The sequence below is a fragment of the Heptranchias perlo genome, chromosome 6 (assembly GCF_035084215.1).
Source record: "Heptranchias perlo isolate sHepPer1 chromosome 6, sHepPer1.hap1, whole genome shotgun sequence".
In the NCBI taxonomy this organism is placed as follows: domain Eukaryota; kingdom Metazoa; phylum Chordata; class Chondrichthyes; order Hexanchiformes; family Hexanchidae; genus Heptranchias; species Heptranchias perlo.
In genome coordinates, this window is record NC_090330.1 from 2,506,572 (window position 1) to 2,527,121 (window position 20,550).

The following is a 20,550-nucleotide window of genomic DNA, read 5'->3' on the forward strand; positions in this document are numbered from 1 at the left end:
TAATCTGTTTTTGTGATGTTGGTTGAGGGATAAATGTTGGCCAGGGCACCGGGGAGAACTCCCCTGCTCCTCTAAGAAATAGTGCCATGGGGTCTTTTACGCCCACCTGAGAGGGCAAACGAGGCCACGGTTTAACATCTCATCCGAAAGATGGCACCTCCGACAGTACAGCACTCCCTCAGCCTAGATTATGTGCTCAAGTCTCTGGAGTGGGAGTTGAACACACAAACATCTGACTCAAGAGGTGAGAGCGCTACCAATGAGCCACGGCTGACACCTTATTTTCGATTCTTTTGGTTTGGCAATTTCTCTTTTTTTGCCGTCCCACATCCTAGTTTCTTTTCTACTGTATTATCCTGTTTAACCTCTTTTAACCTTTCCACCTCCTTGTTAGTTCAACATCTAAAGCTTACTTTCCTTTTTAGCTTACTCTACTGTTTTCCATTCCCCATCTCTGCCATTTTAGTTTACACCCTCACTCCATATTCTAGTTAACCAGCACCGAACAGCTAGACTGTGTGGCGGAGCAGGCTGAGGGGCTGACAGCCCACTATTGCAACCAATGTCCTGAGGCTGACTGGCCTACTCCTGTTCCTATGAATGCCTGACTGGACATGTGGCGTAGCTTTCTCATTCTTGCCCCAGAGACCTGAACCTTCATCTCCCACGCCACATCTCTAGTCAGGTATTCATAGGAACAGGAGGCCATTCATAGGCCATTCAGTTTAGATGTTCTTTGCTGGCTAGCACGAGGCATTGATTGAGGTCCCATTTATTCTACCTTCTATCTTTTGGAATTTGCCGTTTTTGCCCAAGTCTTTGTTGTGTATTCCTCCTATGATTGAATCCCCGACTGCTTTCGTGTGCTTAACTTTTCCTCTCCATCACCTGATTCAGCCTATGTCCAAGTTGCTGTGGTGTTGCTTGTGGCTGCTCTCCCATAGCCTTCACCTTTGGATCAAATAATCAGTATCGAAAGCTTATTAATCAAGTCAATGCCTCCAGAGACACTTGCACTTTCTTTCTACTCTTCTCTCCATGGATCGTCACCTGCTTCCAGTCCTTATGCTCTATCACTCAGTCTGTCTGTGGAGTGACCACCTTTTTTTATTTGTTCCCAGGATGTGGGCATCATTGAGAAGGTGGCATTTATTGCCCATCCCTAGTTGCCCTGAGAAGGCGGTGGTGAGCCGACTTTTTGAACCCGTGCAGTCTGTGTGGTGAAGGTGCTCCCACTGTGCTGTTGGATAGGGAGTTCCAGGATTTTGATCCAGTGACAATGAAGGAATGGTGATGTATCATAGTATGATACAGCACATAAGGAGGCCATTCAAGGATGGTGTGTGAAATTGAGTGGAACTTGGAGGTGATTGTGTTCCCACAACATTGCTGCTCTTGCCTTTCTTGGAGCTAGAGGCCACAGGGAGAAGGAGGTTCTGTTCCGTTGGAATGTATGTTCCAGAAACCCCTCCGTCGGCAAGAGACGGAATGTCGCCTTCTGTTCCTCAAGCTCGGTAACTTTGAGCTTGAATGCAGCTGGTGAAACGTCCTAAAATTGTGCATGCTCTGAGTATGCAAACTATCCAGGAACACTCATCCAACAAGATTCACACAACACAGACTGTTGCTGTCCTGCCGTTGAAACCCTTTTCAACTTTTATCCAATTTGCATATATGCTAAATAAACTGATGTGCTCGTTTTCTCTCTCTCTCAGGTATCAGAAGCATGTGCATACTTACAGAATCTTACCTGATGAAGATGATTTTCTGGCAGTACAGGTAAGAGAAAGCAGCAGACCGCTTTATCTCTGATTTAAAGCCCAGACCTAAGAAAGCTCCTTTTATACTGCTGTGCTAGTGCAGTGTTGTCCAGTACATTAGCCACTAGCCACGTGTGGCTCATTGGGAATCCAGATGTGGCTAATTGCATTTCTGATTAGTAAATAAAAAATGAGTAACAGACACCGTCGTTGCTTATGTGATCTCAATAGTCGTATTCACAGCGTAGGCGTGTGAACTTTAACCTTTTGTCCGCAGGGAAAACCCAGTTTAAAAACAACGGATCTTCCCTCCCGTGGGCATTAGCAATTCTAGCAAGTTTCCTTTGGGGTTGCCACCAGCTGTGCGAGATTTGTGCGTCGGGAGCCAGCAGCAGCAGCATGGGATGAAACCTATCTCAAAGGGGCGATAGTTGCAAACAAATTTTGCCCCCTCCCCCCTCCCCCCCAAAATCTCTTCACAGCGTCATTTGTTCTGAAAACATTCAGCATTCCTGCCATCTTGTACTAATGTTTCCTGTTACCCCTGAGCACGCTGACCTTCACTGGCTCCTGGTCCGGCAATGCCTCGATTTTACAATTCGCATCCTTGTTTTCAAATCCCCCCATGGCCTCGCCCTTCCCTAGCTCTGTAACCTCTTCCAGCCCTACAACCCTCCGAGATTTCTGCACTCCTCCAATTCTGGCCTCTTGCGCATCCCCGATTCCCTTTGCTCCACCATTGGCGACCGTGCCTTTAGCTCTCTCAGACCTAAGCTCTGTAATTTCCTCCCTAAACCTCTCTACCTCTCTCTCCTCCTTTAAGACGCTCCTTTGACCAAGCTTTTGGTCACATGTCCTAATATTTCCTTATGTGGCTTGGTGTCAAATATTTTTGTTCACTTATGTGAAGCACCTTTGGACGTTTTACTACATTAAAGGCGCTGTATAAATGCAAGTTGTTGTTAAAAATAGGGTGCTGCATTGTTGGAGGTGCCGTCCTTTGGATGAGATCTTATGCAGTGATCCTGGCTGCTTGCCTGGGTGGACATAGAATGGTTACAGCACAGAGGAGGCCATTCGGCCCATCGAGTCTGTGCCGGCTCTCTGCAAGAGCAATCCAGCTAGTCCCACTCCCTTGTCCTATCCCCGTAGCCCTGCAAATTTTTTTCCTTCAAGTACTTATCCAGTTCCCTTTTGAAAGCCACGATTGAATCTGCCTCCACCACTCCCTCTAGAATCATATAAAGGTTACAGCACAGAAGGAGGCCATTCAGCCCATTGAGTCCGTGCCGGCTCTATGCATTAAAGAAGAATGCTGATGAGGATGTTCGGGGAATGCCTTACTAAGGGATCTTCAAACAGGTTAATGGGCTGTACGTTCCATCACAGTGTATGGGATTCTGCTGTTGCAGAATGGCTGCATAACTGTCACTGCACTCTGAAAATAATCACCTGCAACAATTTGAGATATTTGACAATGTGAAAAATGCTGCATCAGTGCCTGCAATTTGCCTCTGGTAAATATGGACAAACTACTTCAGTACAGGGCATCCTTTGAGGTGGGTTTGTCAGAGGGGAGAAAAGAACATTGAGTTTTTTTCCATTAAGCTTGGCTGAAAAGTAAATTTATATAATTTATATAGATTTAAGAACATAAAAACCCTCACTCCTCTTTCTTGGTCGATATTGATCAAGCTCTCGTTAAAGGTATTAATTGATCTTGCACCAATTACCTTGTCTGGGAGTTTGCTACCCCCTGTGTCCACATCCTGTCCAAGCAGAAATGACTCATTAGTTTATCTCTAGGTCATTTCCCTACTTTTGTGGCACTCCTGTCTCACCCTTGCCCTCCTTTCAGAGAATCATACAGCACAGAAGGAGGCCATTCGGCCCATTGTGTCGGTGCCAGCTCTCTGAAAGAGCTAACCCTTAAAAATAGCTTTCCTCGATACTCATTCTCGGAGGGACTGTTCCTGTCTTGTCGATGATCACTCTTCTCGCGTTGTTGCGCGTGGCCTCTGCTGCAGCATTGCGAGTTCCATCAATTTAAAAAGTTTATTTTTATTTTGTGCATGTCTTGAGAAACTGCTGCAAGCAGATTCCTTTTATTCCAAACTCCTCCTCAACTCAGACTATGTTTGTGTACAGGGCTTTTTCCACTTTGGTTTTAAAACGCCACAAGTTACCTGAAATAGGATGGATGTTTGCTGTATCTCAGGCACCCCCCCCACCCCGTCCACTGTCTGTCTCATTGTTTTGGGGGAGGGCCCCAAGCAATACCAATTTTTGTTGCTACAAAGCGGGAGGCTCCTGTTTACTGAAGCTGCTGCTCACACAGGATATCCTAGTTGAGTTTCAAACTAGTTTTCTAATGGGATCCGGTCAAAAGAGTGGTGGAAGCAGATTCAATCGTGGCTTTCAAAAAGGAATTGGATAAATACTTGAAGGGAAAAAATTTGCAGGGCTATGGGGAAAGAGCGGGGGAATGGGACTAACTGGATTGCTCTTACAAAAAGCCGGCACGGGCTCGATTGGCCGAATGGCGGCCTCCTGTGTCGTAACCATTCTATGAAAAGCAGATACTTTACACAGACACTAAATATATACAGCTCTGAGCCTTCCCCCAGAATTCGTGACCTATCTCTCTTGGGTTGTACTTAAATTTATCATTTGTAATTCTTCTGACTGTGAATTACCAACTGATCACAACATCTCCACAATCACAGTTAAGGCAGCCTTTGTACAAGTGTGTGCTGTGGGTATTGACTGCTGTGATGGATAAAATACCGCTCCTTTTTTTTCTTGCCTATTATCTTGATCAGTCTTGTCACAAAGCAGGTGGACAGAATGGGTTTGATACTTTTTGCACATTGTCCCTAACTGAATTTACAGAAAGTATAAGGCAACTTGCAAGTTGCCCAGCATTGACCCCCAAGTAACAAAGAAATCTCTCCCTCGCCCTCTCTCTGTCAAATTGATTTGGACATTTCAGCTTGGTTGGTCTTGACAGTGCTGAGATACAGCCAGTACTTCTGTCCCCGAAAGCTTGACTGTGCTGTTGAGTGACTACCTCTCTCCAGTTGCATACATCAGCTCTTCAACTTGATCTCACTCAGGCTGTGCAGTGCTGTAATTGGGCAAAGAGCAATGGTGAGAGTGTGAAAATTTCATACTGTCTCCATTTGAAGTATGGAAAAGCCCTGCAGTACGATGGAAATGTTGCCCTTCTAAACTGGAGTTCTGTTGGTAGAGAATATTTTGAGTTGTGTAACACTGGGGTGAAATACTGGTGGTGGGTGGGAGCAATTTGAGGTGATAAATTCGGAGTATCACACGACGAGAGTATTGTGTAGCATTGAAGTATATTGGCATAGGTGTTTTTTTTCCCCTATAAATTACTGGTACAAAAATGTAAAGGATGCTAAGATGAGCAAACAGGGCATTTAGAGCAGGTACTGGGACATCGGACCCGGGCATGACCATTTTGTATCCCAGTGCAAATTTTGTTGCCTCATTTTGGACATTTATCTTGGGGTCACCATTGACCAAAAGCTGGACTGGACCATCCATATCATCACAGTTGGCTACAAGGGCAGGGCAGAGGCTGGGTACTTTGACAAGTGGTTCATCTCCTAATCCCTCGAAACCTCTCCACCATCTACAAGGCTCACATCAGGAGTGTAATGGAATACTTACCACTCACCTGCATGAGTGCAGCCGCAACTTTCAAAAAAGCTCAACAGGGCAGAGTAGTTTGCTTGATCAGTGCCCCTTCCCTGGGCTCGATATCTACCCCCTCCATCACCTGCCCATTCTCGTTTTGTTCCATTCTCGCCATTCAGTCATAGCTAGAGCATCTCTGGCTCTGGCTTCTCTTCCCACCCAGCACTGTCAGCTGCAGCAACTCACCAAGGTTACTTTGTCAGCACCTCCCTCTACTGTGACCTCTACCATCAAGAAGGACAAGAGTTGAGGTACTGATCAGCCATGATCTAATAGAATGGCGGAGGGGCTGAATGACCTACTCCTGTTCTCAGGAGCAGCAATGTTGTAGTAAGATCATCACCTCCAAATCACACACCATCCTGACTTGGACATATATCACCGTGCCTTCATCATCGCTAGTTCCACATCTTGGAATTCCCTACCTGACACCATTGTGGGAACACAATCACAAGGACCACAGCAGTTCAAGAAGTCTCACTATGACTTTCTCAGGACAGCTAGGAATGGGCAATAAATGTGGCTTTGCCAGCATTGCCCACATCCCAAGAACATGGATTAATAGAGCCTAACAGCACAGAAAGAGGCCATTCGGCCTATCGTGCCTGTGCCGGCATATATAAAAAAAAATTGGAACACTATTCAGTGGGCAGTCAGCTTTGCAGGTCACCTCTGGCTGTACCCTGAGACACTTACTAATGCAATATCTAACCAGTATTTTAGTAACCTTTTAATGTAATACTTATTATTAAGAAACCTAGTTGAAGGGCCAAGATAGGAGGAATGATTTGTTGGGTAAGGTGCCTGGGATGGTCCATGCCCTTGCAATTGTAGCCTAGCATCTCGCTGCTTTTGGGAATGGAGAAGAGAGGAAATGTACCACCTAGAAGAATAAGCAGTGCACTTGTTAGTTTGGAGTGAAATGGGAACACGGGATGGTGATAATTTCGTGCTTTCCATCAAAACAGACGTCTCAAGGCGTGCAGGTGCGGCGTTTCAAAACACTGAATGAGCTCATCATATCCTACCTCCAGCCGAACCAGGGTCTGGTCAGCACATTGCTGTACCCTGTGGAGAGGGAGGACAAGAAGGAGACAGCAGAGGACAAGGACTACTCGGGTAACTATTTTTACTTTGGGCGGTGGTGGGTGGCTGGTTATTATGTGAATACAGACTGGTTTCCTCAGCTCACTGGGAGCTGACATTTTGAGACTAATACCCATTTGTATTCCCTTATCTGATTTTTCAGTTGTTCAGCCTCTGACTCACAGTCCAAATAGAGGATAAAAAGGTTTACATTTCAATAGCACCATACTGTATGTCTCAAAGCTCCATGTCCAATGGGTGACTTTGAACAAGACTCTCGTTTCTCCTCCATCACCCCACACAAGACTGTTCTCCTGTCCCCTTGACCTCATTCTCACTAAGCCATGTCCACTCGACTTCCCTTCCTGGCACCTCCGCTAGCCGAGGTACATGGTTCCCTTTCCTCAGGCACTACCCCCTCCCTTTCAAAACTGCTGCCATTGCCCCTCCTCAAGAAAACCCACACCAACCTCTCTGTCCTTGCTAACTGCTGCCCCCTTCCATCCTCCCCTTCCTCTCCTGACTCCTTGCATGCATTGTCATCTTCCAGCTCTCCTATAACTCCCTGTTTGAATTTCTCCAGTCGGGTTTCCACCCTTCCCACAACACCGAAGCAGCCCTCACCCAAGCCACAAACACAATCTCTGTGACCGACTGTGGTGCATTCTCTGACCTTGTTGTCCTTGATCTCTCTGCAGACTTCAACACAGTCAGTCATGCTATCCTCCTCCAAAGCCTTTTCCCCGTTGTCTAGCTCGGTAGGACTACCCTCATTTTGCTCCATTCTCGCCTATTCAGTCGTAGCTCGAGCATGTCTCGCACTGGCTTCTCTTCCCACCCAGTTCTGTCAGCTCAACCCACAGAGACTGGTGAGACCAACAGTGCTACCAACTGAGCCAAATAGATGCGTAAAGAGTGAAAGCTAATGCAGTGGTGGTCTGTGCCTGGATGTTTTGGGCACTTCGCTATTTATTTATTACCCTAACTTGCCTTGTTTTGGTGGTATTGGGTGCCCACTCCTTTGTGGTACTTCTGCCCACTAGTTGATGGAGAACTATGCCTAGAAAATGTAAATCGAAGAGAATGAAGCCAGAATACTGATGATGTACTGTTCTGTCGAAACCAGCACTGCTGTGTAGAGACATCTTTCGTGTGCATTGAATTGTATATTTTAGTTAATGTGCTAGTGACACCTATTGTTAGCACATTGGTGGTGCACAATTTAAAGATGGCTGGAAATGCACTGTCTGTCAATCAGTATCTGATAAGAGAAGATTGGTTCACGTTTCCACCCTTCCCCAGCTCTGTAGCTTTGGTCCAAAGTTGCAAACTCTCCATCCCACCCTCTGTCTGGGCCAGATTTGACCCCAGGTGCCAGAGAGTGTGAGGACAGTGTCTGATCCACAGCCCCACCCACTTCCCTAATTTTCTGTTCCTTGACTCATTCCTCTTGTGTACCCTCCTCTCCTGCCCCCCCCCCTCCCCTTCCCTTTTCTCTACCATTGGCGGTCATGCCTTCAGCCACCTTGTCCCATGCTCTGGAATTTCCCCTCTAAACCCCTTATCCCCCTCCATCTCTGCTCTTCTCCTTTTAGGTCCTCCTTATAACCCACCTCTTTAACCAAGTTACTGATCACCCCTCCTAATATTATTCTTTAATACGGCGTCCATTTGTTTCACTACGCCTCTGCAAGTACTTTGGGATGTTTCTCGACAGTAAAGATGCTATATAAATGCAGCTTGTTTGGGTGGTCAGCACACTGATGTCTTGAAGCCTTGATGTGCCTTTTTTCTCTCTGATGTTTACCAACCCGCTGTACATTTCTAATATTTTCTGTTTTTTAACTTTGGATTTCCAATGTTGGGAAGTTGCCCTTTTGCTCGTTGGCATTTAAATAAAACCGTTAGCGAGTTGGTCCATTTGAACTGCTCCAATTCTCAGACAGTGAATTTATGCGGACTTTCAGTCTCCCTGAGGAATGCTGCACTTTTTCTCATCTACGACCATTCTTTTGGGAAATTTGGGTTATTTGAGGGATGAGCTTTGATGGGGCTGAATGGCCTTTTCTCACCATTGACTGTTGTCCTTTTAACCCTGCTCCCAGTTGGGGGTGCAGCAAATCCTTCCTCATTTCATGACCTCTGACATCCTTCTGCTTTGTTCCATTATTTAATTGGGGGCAGCTGGACATTTTTACGTTCTTCTCATTTCTTTTTTTCTTTTTTCTTTTGTAGATGGTGAAGATGACAAACCGCCATTGCCCCCTCGCTCTGCCTCCACCAGCTTCAGTGGCAGTGCTGGCACTTGCCTTTCCCCAGTGGCGCAAGACGGGGCAGCAGACAGGTAAATGCAGCAAAATCCAGAGTGCCCGGGGAATGCAGTGGGTTACACAATGGTTGTAGATACGGCATGTACCAAGAGAGCAGGGCTCAAACGATTAATGAATATCGCGATTGTATTACTGTCTTAAACTTGCAGGTATGTGTTGTTACATAAAGTACAGAATGGCAGGTAACTTACCAAACAATTGAAGGAAGTTAGGACTGACATCAGTGTATTAAAGCTGGCTAGGATTTAGGATAGGGTGTGGTGGTGTAATTGGTTGTTACTGGAATAGTAATCCAGAGATCGTGAGTTGAAGTCCCATTTTGGCAGTTTGAGAATTGGAATTCAGTTTAAATAAACCTGGAAATAAAAAGCTAGTATCAATAAAAGTGACCATGAAGCTGTCGGATTGTTGTAAAAACCCAACTGTCCTTTTCGGGAAGGAATCCTGCCGTCCTTACCTGGTTTGGGCCTATATGTGACTAGTCCCACACCAACATGGTTGACTCTTAACTGCCTTCTGAAGTGGCCTAGCAAACCAGGTCAATTGTATCAAACCACTATTGCGGTTCAGGAAGAAGGCCCACCGCCACCTTCTCAGGGCAACAAATTCCATCCTTGCCCAAATCTCAGGAATGAATTTTTTTTTTAAAAAGTGGGAGACTGCTTTCGACATTGGAACCTTGGTGGACCATGCAACTGAGCTGGAAGGTGCTGCCTGCACAGAGTGCTGGGTTTGTGTCTGCGACTTTCCCCATAACCTGGAGATGATCCTGCAGACGATGGGCAACCCACTTGAGTTTTGCTTCTGCAGTTTTTATGTCTGATCTCCTTGATTGAGCCCCGGCCTCGTAATTTACTGAAGAGCATCCATTATTTTCTGTGCAATACCACCAGTCAGATGTTTGTGGTTTCTCTGAGCACTGTAATCAAAGCACCAGAGATCTGTGTTCCCTTTACTTCGCAGCACAATCTGCTGCTTTACTTAAATGTTTTACCAACTTTCAGCAGCAGTGGTGTGGAAGGGGAGGGAGGAAAAAAAGAAATGGAATTATCCCCCTCCTGGAACAGGGACCTTTTCTCTTCTTTTGTTCGTCCCCTCTGTTCCCCCCCCCACCCCCCCCCTCCAACTTTTCCTGGAATCCCAAACTGAACCAATGAGGAATGACTAATATACCTATCATCAATGCAGAGCTGGCAGGGTAGTAAGATATGGAATGAATCACCGACTTGTATTGGCATCTTTGTTGAACAGTGCACCTTTCCTCCTGCCCACCCGAAGCCCACAGCTACCTTGCCCAAGTGACCATGAGGTAGCATCACAGCCAGGTCCAATCCTGTCATGGTTTGATGTCCGCATCTGCACTATACATAGTAATCAGATATTGTCACATCGTATTATATATATTATCCACACACGTTTGTCTCCATCCTGGTGCTCTTGGGTCAAGTCTCGTCCTTTCTGTGAATGCTTCTCATTGTACCCACCACAACCTTTACTTATTGCCACTTTTTAACTTGCTGACTGTCACTGCCTGGCCCTCACAAATGAAAGACAAGCACTTGGCTGTGGTACCCAGCATGAGTGGGCATCTGTATGCAAGGACAGTTAGGTGGTCCAGTCCCATGGTCCAGTCCTGATGCACATGTGGTCGTCTTTATGAACTCCAAATGAAAAGAGCCATTGACCAGGCTTAGCACTGAAGGCCATGCAGTCAGTCTAAAGAAAACTTTATATTTAGACAGAAGTAATTGGATGTTCAGAATGCTGCTGTCTGGATGAAACTTGACACTGTGGCGGGCTGAACATGTGTAGCTGGAGCAGGCTCGCCTGTATGTGTGTGTGTGCACACGTCAGCGCGCATAGTTGGATGTATGCATGTTTGTGCGCACATCAGCGCGCGTGTTTGGATGTGTGTGTGTGTTTAATGAAGCCAGCTGGCCGCTTTGGTCTAACTGGCTGACTTCAGTTTTGGGGAGAGTGTTATTTTGCATCAGGATATTTGCACTGTGTGTTGTACTTGGATGTGGAATTTTCTTGTAATAGTGACTGGGAAGATCTTTGGTCCACTGATACTGTGCTTGGGTTGGGTATGTGTTTATCTGGAGTAGCCTGCATGCTCAGATGTGATCTTTACACAGTGCCCATTTCATGTGTTGCTAGCAAACTGCATCGCACAGTATCCTACCAACACGTCTTTGCCAGGATCTTCAATCTCCCTTGTTCCCCATCTTCTACAATCTACAGGATTTAAAGCCCATGGTTGCTATCGGACAATCAGTACTTCTTGATTTGCCTTGCTATTTTCAGTCTTGTTGGTGTCCTGCATTGCCCTCCACCTAGGTTTCTCACTCGAACCTTCTAACCTCCACCCTAAAAAAGAAACAGCTCTCTTTTGTGAGTTTTTAAAAATTTTCTTGCTCAACTTTGAGATTTCTCCATGGAAAGAAAGAGCCTGTATTTATACAGCGCCTTTCATGACCTCAGGATATCCCAAACCCTTTACAGCCAATGAAGTACTTTTTGAAGTGTCGTCACTGTTGTAATATCGGAAACGCAGTAGCCAATTTGAACACAGCAAGGTCCCACAAATGACCAGATAATCTGTTTTAGTGATGTTGGTTGAGGGGTAAATATTGCCCAAGACATTGGGTTGAACTCCCCTTCTCATCTTTGGATAGTGCCGTGGGATCTTTTACATTCACCTGAGAGGGCAGACGGGGCCTCATCCGAAAGAACGTCATCTCTGACGATGCAGCACTCCCTCAATACTGCACTGAGGTGTTGGCCTAGATTATGGCACACATTGTTCCCTAGTGGAGTGGGCACACAGCAGGCAACTCTGGATGTGCACGAGGGAGGAGAGGATTCGCTACTCACTACACTTTGTTCCTCTTCCCTCTCTGTGAAGCTGCTGGACAGCTCTCCTGACAGCAGGGGATGAGATTGGAAAAGCAACACATAGAGGATAGTGGGTGCACACCTGATGCTACAACTCTGTGATGGAGTGAATTGAGTGCCAGTGTGCAGTCCTCCCCACCCCCCACCCCCTTTCACAGCTTGACCTGCTAAAAGAGTATGGGGGATATGCAGGAGAATGGGAATAAGCTCATTCTTAGAGTTGGTACTTTTATTGCCACCTATCCATGTCTTACAAAACTGGAGCATTAGCTGTTTAAATTGTCACCATCAGCAAAGATGGCCTTGCAACTCCAACCGTGCTATCATCTCCCGTCCTTGTCTGGCTCTTGACTTGACAAGAGTTGGCGACTCTTGTCTGTTACAGATCAAGCAAAAGGGAGAGGCCAGTGCTGTGTTTTTGCAAAGCCAAGCTTCAAAAGGGAATGTGGATCCCTACACTTGGACATCTGTGAGAAGCAAAATTCTCAACTGCAATGCCATCGAGCCACAAGGAGCTCTGGGGAAGTGGTATAATTTGCTATCGTTCCGTAAAAACTGTTTCGTTTTTGTTTGGTTACGTATCTATGTCATGCAGATCTGGGAGTGTAATTGTTGGTAGTTGGATGTTGCTCCAATTCTCCCTTTTAATCCTATTTTCTTTCTTCTCCACACAGTGCTGCCAATGGGATGACCACCGTGTCCCACGAATACTTGAAGGCGAGCTACGTGTTGGACCTGGAGGCAGTGAAGGCGGGTGCTACCAGCCTCCCACACCTCAACAAAGCGTTAGTGACGTCCTGCAAAAGGCTGAACAGGTGGGCTTCGTCTAATGGAGGCCAGTGAGACACTTGTCCTAGAGAGTCTTTAGAGTCAATATGAGGGCTGGTTTTGGAGGTGAAAGGCAAAAGGTTTGGGTGGTGAAATGATGGAGCTCTTTGGATTTCTGAGGTCATTCTCCCCCGCCCCAGCAACCAGGAATGGAGGTTCAGCTTTGCCGATGCTTCTGAACTCATGATCTCTTAACCCCTCAACTCCCAACTTAAAATCCTGTGGCAAGCCCCAACCAGGAGCTAGCTTAAGAGTGTTGTTCCTTGACAGTTGCTGCAGTCACTCTTCACGGTTGGACACTTACGGAATGGGTTGACCACAGGATGTGCACAACCCAGGGACACAAGGACACCAGTGAGAAGAAGGAAGCTTTAGTTGTGGTGCAGAGCCTAGGGCTGTCTATCTTTGCCCTGTAGCACTGGTTAAGGAGATTTTACATTAGAAGAGCATAAGGAATAGAGTATGTCACATAGTTTGCCAACGCTCACTTTCCGGGTTCACACGGGAAGGATGGCCACTTTGGTGAGGTACCAGAGGGTGCATTTAGGAATATTGGATCAGGCATCGGCCATTCAGTTAGATCGTGGTTGATCTGTAAACTCCATTTACCCACCTTAGCTCCCTAGCCCATGATATCTTCACTTAAAGGGAAGAACTCCCATTTACATACCATCTTCCAAGACGTCCCAAAGCCAATGAAATACTTTTGAAGCACAGTCAATGTTGTAATGTAGGAAATGCGGGACCCAATTTGCACATATCAAGATCCCACAAAAAACATTGAGATAAAATATCAGATAATCTGTTCGTGAAGTTGGTTGAGGGATAAATATTGGCCAGGACACCAAGAACTCCCGTACTCTTCTTTGAAATAGTGCAATGCGATCTTTTACATCCACCTGAGAGGAACATAAGAACAGGAGGAGGCCATTCGGCCCCTCAAGCCTGTTCCGCCATTCAGTTAGATCATGGCTGATCTGTATCTCAACTCCATTTACCTACCGTGGTTCCATATCTCTCCATACCCTTAATCAATCTTGATCTTGAAGCTACGTCAATTGAAAATTTCAACAGCTTTTGGGGTAGAGTGTTCCAGATTTCCACTACCTTTTGTGTGAAGAAGTGCTTCCTGACATCACCCCTGTACGGTCTAGCTCTAATTTTAAGGTTATGCCCCTTTGTTCTGGACTCCCCCCACCAGAGGAAACAGTTTCTATCTACCCATTCAACTCCTTTAATCATCTTAAACACCTCAATTAGACCACCCCTTAATCTTCTATACTTAAGAGAATACAAGCCGAGTCTATGCAACATGTCCTCATAATTTAACTCTTTTAGCTCTGGTATCATTCTGGTGAATCTGTGCTGCACCCCTTCCGAGGCCAATTTATCCTTCCTGAGGTGCGGTGCCCAGAACTGAATGTAGAGGGCAGATGTGGCCTCAGTTTAATGTCTCATCTTCGGAAAAGGAGGGAGGGGAGCATTGAGGGGAGGGGCTGAAATGCTGTCCGTTGAGGTAATTGGGATCAGGTTACATTGCAGTGCTTCCTGAGCTCGCTGATATTATTGGAAGTAGAATGAGGGCCAATTAAAACATCACTTCACATCCAGCCTCAACACCAATCAATCAATGAATTACGTTGCTCAGCAGCCCTTCAGAGAAGAAAAGCAGAAAGAGTAAGAGATGGATCTGCTTCCCCAGACTCTGGATGGAGGCAGTTTTCCCCTTGCTGCTCCACAGTTGTCTGCTGTGTGAAGTCGGGCGAGCTGCAGAGAAAAGCACCAGTGTTCCCGGCTTCAGCCGCAGTCAGAGGAGAGGAAATGATTCATGTGTTATTGCAGCTGCAGGCAGGTCGAGAGAAATCTGAACACACAGCACCACTTCTTATAAACCAAACACCTCTTGCAGTCCTTGTGGTTCTTGGCTCAGAAGGAACTGAGCTTGTACCGTCACCACCATCCAACATTTGATGTACTTCTCTCTTTGCACAAGCTACCTTCAATTTCACCCCCCACCCCCACCTTTTTTTAAAATATGCTCTTAGGATATGGTTAACACAGGCAACACAGTATTTATCACTCATCCCTAATTGCCATGATTGTTTTAAGAGTTAACCACACAGTGTGGGACTGGAGTCGCATGTAGGCCAGACCGGGTAGGGACAGCAGGTTCCCTTCCCTGAAGGACATTAATGACCCAGTTGAGTATTTATGACAATCCAGCAGCTTTTGTGATTATTTTACCTGTCACTAGCCCACGAATCGGCAGATTTGTTCAATTCAGTTTCACATTCTTGCCCCAGTGGGATTTGGACTCTCGACGTATGGTGATGCAGACTGCCACCGGAGTGTGCAGTTCTGCCTGGCACCGACTGACCTTCAGTTCCGCATCCAAACGGCCATTGTTCGCGGGCGAGTCTAGTCCGTGCATGTTGGCAGGTCAGTTCGCCATGGGAGGCGTCACTGCCAGACCCGATCCCGTCCTCACCAACGCACAGGAGAGGACTGAGACACTGCCACCAGGGCTGAATTTTATTTCTCTGTGCCCGTACTGCAGCCCCAGCTGGGATCAGCTAACTGGCTTAGGCAACACCCTGCATCCCCTTGCACCATTGGGCTCTCCAGGAGCAGTGCACCCATTAATAACTATAGCAATTTACAGCACAGAATAAGACCCTATGGTCCATTGCGCCTGTAATCTCCCCCAGCCCTACAACCTGAAATGTAGAGAAGGTGTTTGCACATGTAGTGGGGGGGTCCAAAACTAGGGGCCATAAATATAAGATAGTCACCAATATTCACTTTCAGAGTACTAAAGGAAGTGGCCCTGGAAATAGTGGATGCATTGATGATCATCTTTGAAAATTCTATAGACTCTGGAACAATTCCTACAGATTGGAGGGTGGCAAATGTAACCACATTATTTAAAAAAGGAGGGAGAGAAAAAACAGGGAATCAGTAGTGGGGAAAATGCTGGAGTCATTATAAAAGATGTGATAACAGAGCACTTGGAGGGCATTAATGGACCATTATTGGACAAAGTCAGCATGGGTTTATGAAAGGGAAATCATGCTTAACAAATCTACTGGAGTTTTTTGAGGATGTAACTGGTAGAATAGATAGGGGAGAACCAGTGGATGTGGTGTATTTGGATTTTCAGAAGGCTTTTGATAAGGTCCCACCCAAGAGATTGGTGTGCAAAATTAAAGCACATGGGATTGGGAGGAATATACTGGCATGGATTGAGAATTGGTTGACAGACAGGAAACAGAGAGTAGGAATAAACGGGTCTTTATTCGGGTGGCAGGCAGTGACTAGTGGGGTACCGCAGGGATCGGTGCTTGGGCCCCAGCTGTTCACAATATATATCAATGATTTGGATGAGGGAACTAAATGTAACATTTCCAAGTTTGCAGACGACACAAAGCTGGGGTGGAATGTGAGCTGTGAGGAGGATGCAAAGAGGCTCCAATATGATTTAGACAAGTTGGGTGAGTGGGCAAGAACATGGCAGATGCAGTATAACGTGGATAAATGTGAGGTTATCCACTTTGGTTGTAAAAACAGAAAGGCAGATTATTATCTGAATGGTGATAGATTGGGAAAAGGGGAGGTGCAACGAGACCTGGGTGTCCTTGTACACCAGTCGCTGAAAGCGAGCATTCAGGTGCAGCAAGCAGTTAGGAAGGCGAATGGTATGTTGGCCTTCATTGCAAGAGGATTTGAGTACAGGAGCAGGGATGTCTTACTACAGTTATACAGGGCCTTGGTGAGACCACATCAGGAGCATTGTGTGCAGTTTTGGTCTCCTTATCCTTGTCCTTGCCATGGAGGGAATGCAACAAAGGTTTACCAGACTGATTCCTGGGATGGCAGGACTGACGTATGAGGAGAGATTGGGTCGACTAGGCCTATATTCACTAGAGTTTAGAAGAATGAGAGGTGATCTCATTGAAACATATAAAATTCTAACAGGACTAGACAGACTAGATGCAGGGAGGATGTTCCCGATGGCTGGGGAGTCCAGAACCAGGGGTCACAGTCTCAGGATACGGGGTATGCTATTTAGAACCTAGATGAGGAGAAATTTCTTCACTCAGAGGGTGGTGAACCTGTGGAATTCTCTACCGCAGAAGGCAGTGGAGGCCAAGTCATTAGATGTATTCAAGAAGGAGATAGATATATTTCTTAATACTAAAAGGATCAAGGGATATGGGGAAAAAGTGGGAACAGGGTACTGAGTTGGATGATCAGCCATGATCATTTTGAATGGCAGAGCAGGCCCGAAGGGCCGAATGGCCTACTCTTGCTCCTATTTTCAATGTTACTATGTTTTTAATAAATCCATTAATGAATTCAGGAGAAACTTCTTCACCCGGAGAGTGGTGAGAATGTGGAACTTGCTACCACATGGAGTAGTTGAGGTGAATAGCATAGATGGGTTTAAAGGGAAGCTAGATAAACACGAGGGAGAAAGGAGTAGAAGGATATGCTGATAGGGTGGGAGGAGGCTCGTGTGGAGCATAAACACCGGCATCGACCTGTTGGGCCAAAAAGCCTGTTTCTGTGCTGTGTAATCTATGTAAACCGCCATGGTGGGATTTGAACTCGCGGTCTCTGAATTGCTAGACCTGTAACATAATCACTACACTACTGTACCCATATAATATTATCTGGTATGCACAGGTAACTGTTTGAAATAAGCTGCCTGTTGTTTATATAAAGTTTCTTTCTCCTTGCAGTGAAGTTGATAAAGTCTTGGTTGGTCTGGAAATATTATCCAAGATATTTGACCAGCAGAGCTCGCCATTGCTGACACGACTTATCCAGCAGGTACTGATGTGTTCTGTTTTGACGTGCGTATGCTCTATTTGTTAAACATGTGTTACCTGTCCTGTGGCCTTCTTTGTGATTGTACACTGTGTCAGCAAGATCAGCGTGAATGACCCTCTCCAGCCATACATCCCCTCCTCTGAGACCAGATCAAGTCCCGTTCACCCATCACCCCTGTGCTCGTGGAACTACATTGGCTCCTGGTCCGGGAGCATCTCAGTTTTAAAATTCTCATCCTTGTTTTCAAATCCCTCCTCCACGGCCCCACTTCTCCCTTTCTCTGTAACCCCCTCTAGCCCTCCAACCCTCCGAGATCTCTGCGCTCCTCCAATCCTGGCCTCTTCCACATCCCTGACTTTCACCACCGGCTGTGCCTTTAGCTGCCTAGGCCTGAAGCTCTGGAAACCCTTCCCTAAACCTCTACCCCTCTCTCCTCTTTATAGAAGCTCCTTAAAGCCTCTTTGGTCATCAAGCTTTTGGTCACCTGTCCTAGTATTACTGTATGTGGCTTGGTGTCAAATTTTGTTTGCTAACGCTCCTGTGAAGCACACTGGGACGTTTCACTATGTTAAAGGTGCTATATAAATGCAAGTAGTTGTTGTTGTTCCCCACTCCACAGTATTGGAAGCAGTTCCATCCTTGCCCTGTCGAGTTTGCCCCCAAAGTTGCTTTGTCTTAGTACTTCACCCTCTACTTCCACAGGCCTCCTTTAAAAAATAATATTGGCCCCTTCCACTGCTACCATTTGTCCAAATTCTTTCCTCCTTTTCTTGTTTGTTCTCTTGTTTTTGCCTCAACAAGCCCTCAGACATTGTTTAATACGTGAGGAGCACTATAGAAAAATAAGTCGTTTAAAAATCTAACCATGCACAAGACTGAGCAGTGTTCCAGTATATTGCTGAGCACACTAGTGATGGTATCTTCAAAGAAAGGGGACTTGTAATAAAATAGACTGATTCTATCATTACTTCAGGCTTTTTAATTACATTTTGTTGATTGATGTTTCTAGTCTTTATGTACATTAATAAGCCAGTTGCATCATGATTTTATTTAAAAAAAGAAAATTGTGCTAATTAAAACATGACGTGTTAATACTGGGGAATGCAGCCCTTCTTATTCCAGACATCTAGTGCTAGGTGCAGCACGGGTTAGATACAGAGTAAAGCTCCCTCTACACTGTCCCATCAAACACTCCCAGGGCAGGTACAGCACGGGTTAGATACAGAGTAAAGCTCCCTCTACACTGTCCCATCAAACACTCCCAGGGCAGGTACAGCACGGGTTAGATACAGAGTAAAGCTCCCTCTACACTGTCCCATCAAACACTCCCAGGACAGGTACAGCACGCGTTAGATACAGAGTGAAGCTCCCTCTACACTGTCCCATCAAACACTCCCAGGGCAGGTACAGCACAGGTTAAATACAGAGTAAAGCTTCCTCTACACTGTTCCATCAAAGGCTGGCCTATACCCACTAGGAATTAGGTTGCAACTGTCCAAACTCATTTCATGTCTGATATTTACAGCCACCGGAGAGATGGGACTTTTATCCCATCAGTCTGGGCTGGATGAAAACAGTGTGTTAACTCATTGTACACCTCATTCACCCACCCTGCATCCCCTCAAAAACATCAATTCAAAGTTGTTTGATTCAAAATACCAGCTAATTCAAATTCCTTCAGTGCAAAAAATGATTTTCAATCAGAAGTGGGTTGTGCATTTTATGTTCTTGCTACCAAAGAAGTACTTGCATAAACAACGACTTGACAAAGAATGTTCCTTCATTGTCGCTGGGTCAAAATCCTGGAACTCCCGACCTAACAGCACTGTGGGAGAACCTTCACCACACGGACTGCAGCGATTCAAGAGAAGGCCCACCACCACCTTCTCAAGGGGCAACTAGGGGATGGGCAATGAATGCCGGCCTTTCCAGTGACGCCCACATCCCGAGAGTGAAGGGATTTACTGAGGCAGTCAGACATATAGACCCACATTCTGATTTCCCGCTACTGAGAATCCTTGGGCAGAATCAACTGAGACCATTCCTAAACTGTACCCCACCCCCCGAGGAAGAACCCTGAATTTTGGTGCAAAAATGACTTTTAATGACTTTGGGTACATATTAATAAAACATTCACTATCTTTTGATGGTGTTACATCGAAATTACAGCACAAAAACAGGCCATTTGGCCCAACTGGTCTATGCCAGCGTTTATGCTCTGCACAAGCCTCCTCCCTCCCTACTTCATCTCACCCTGTCAGGATAACCTTCTATTCCTTTCTCCCGCATGTGTTTATCGAGCTTCCCCTTAAATGCATCTACACTATTCACCTCAACTACTCCTTGTGGTAGCGAGTTCCACATTCTCACCACTCTCTGGGTAAAGAAGTTTCTCCTGAATTCCCTGTTGGATTTATTAGTGAATATCTTATATTTATGATCTCTAGTTTTGGACTCCCCCCACAAGTGGAAACATTTTCTCTATGTCTACTCTATCAAGTCACTGCTTAGCCTTCTCTTTTCTAGAGACAAGAGCCTGCTTAGCCTTTCTTGATAAGGATATCCTCTCAGTTCTGGTATCATTCTTGTGAATCTTTTTTGCACCTTCTCCAGTGCTGCAACATCCTTTCCATAATATGGAGATCAGATCTGTGCATAATACTCCAAGTGTGATTTGGGGGTGGGGGGTGGGAGTTTGAGATGAACAACTACTGAATTTTATACTTCAATAAAACTTTTCCAAGATCCATTTCCCTGCAAACAGAAGCTTTTAAAATTGTAACTAATGATGAATTTTGTGGACTGATCCAGGTGATTTATTTGTTTGCAGGCCAGCAGTCAGGGAGGTGATCAGGAGTTGGAAAACCTGGTTGTCAAGCTCTCCGTCCTTAAGGACCTCTTGTCGTCTATGGAGAGGAAGGTGAGAGGCTGAGATCTATCTGCTCTGCAGTGAATGGTTTCTGTTGGTGAAACCCAAGAAAGTTCACATAGCATGCATGTCGTGCAGTCATTGTGCAAGTACAAAACTCTATTGTTTCCTTTTTGCTCTCTCTTACTCTTCTCCCCAAATCACAAGCTCACACTGCTGCGTT

General features: G+C 45.8%; 1 protein-coding gene across 1 annotated transcript in view; it reads left to right on the forward strand.

The window, feature by feature from the left end:
- inppl1a (inositol polyphosphate phosphatase-like 1a) overlaps nt 1–20,550 on the forward strand; it is a 146,018-nt gene that overhangs the window by 64,550 nt on the left and 60,918 nt on the right. Inside the window, exons 2-7 of the mRNA XM_067985599.1 lie at nt 1,716–1,779; nt 6,452–6,602; nt 8,805–8,913; nt 12,472–12,612; nt 17,368–17,458; nt 20,289–20,378. Coding sequence (XP_067841700.1) covers nt 1,716–1,779; nt 6,452–6,602; nt 8,805–8,913; nt 12,472–12,612; nt 17,368–17,458; nt 20,289–20,378 — 646 coding nt within the window. The remainder of the gene's footprint in view (nt 1–1,715; nt 1,780–6,451; nt 6,603–8,804; nt 8,914–12,471; nt 12,613–17,367; nt 17,459–20,288; nt 20,379–20,550) is intronic.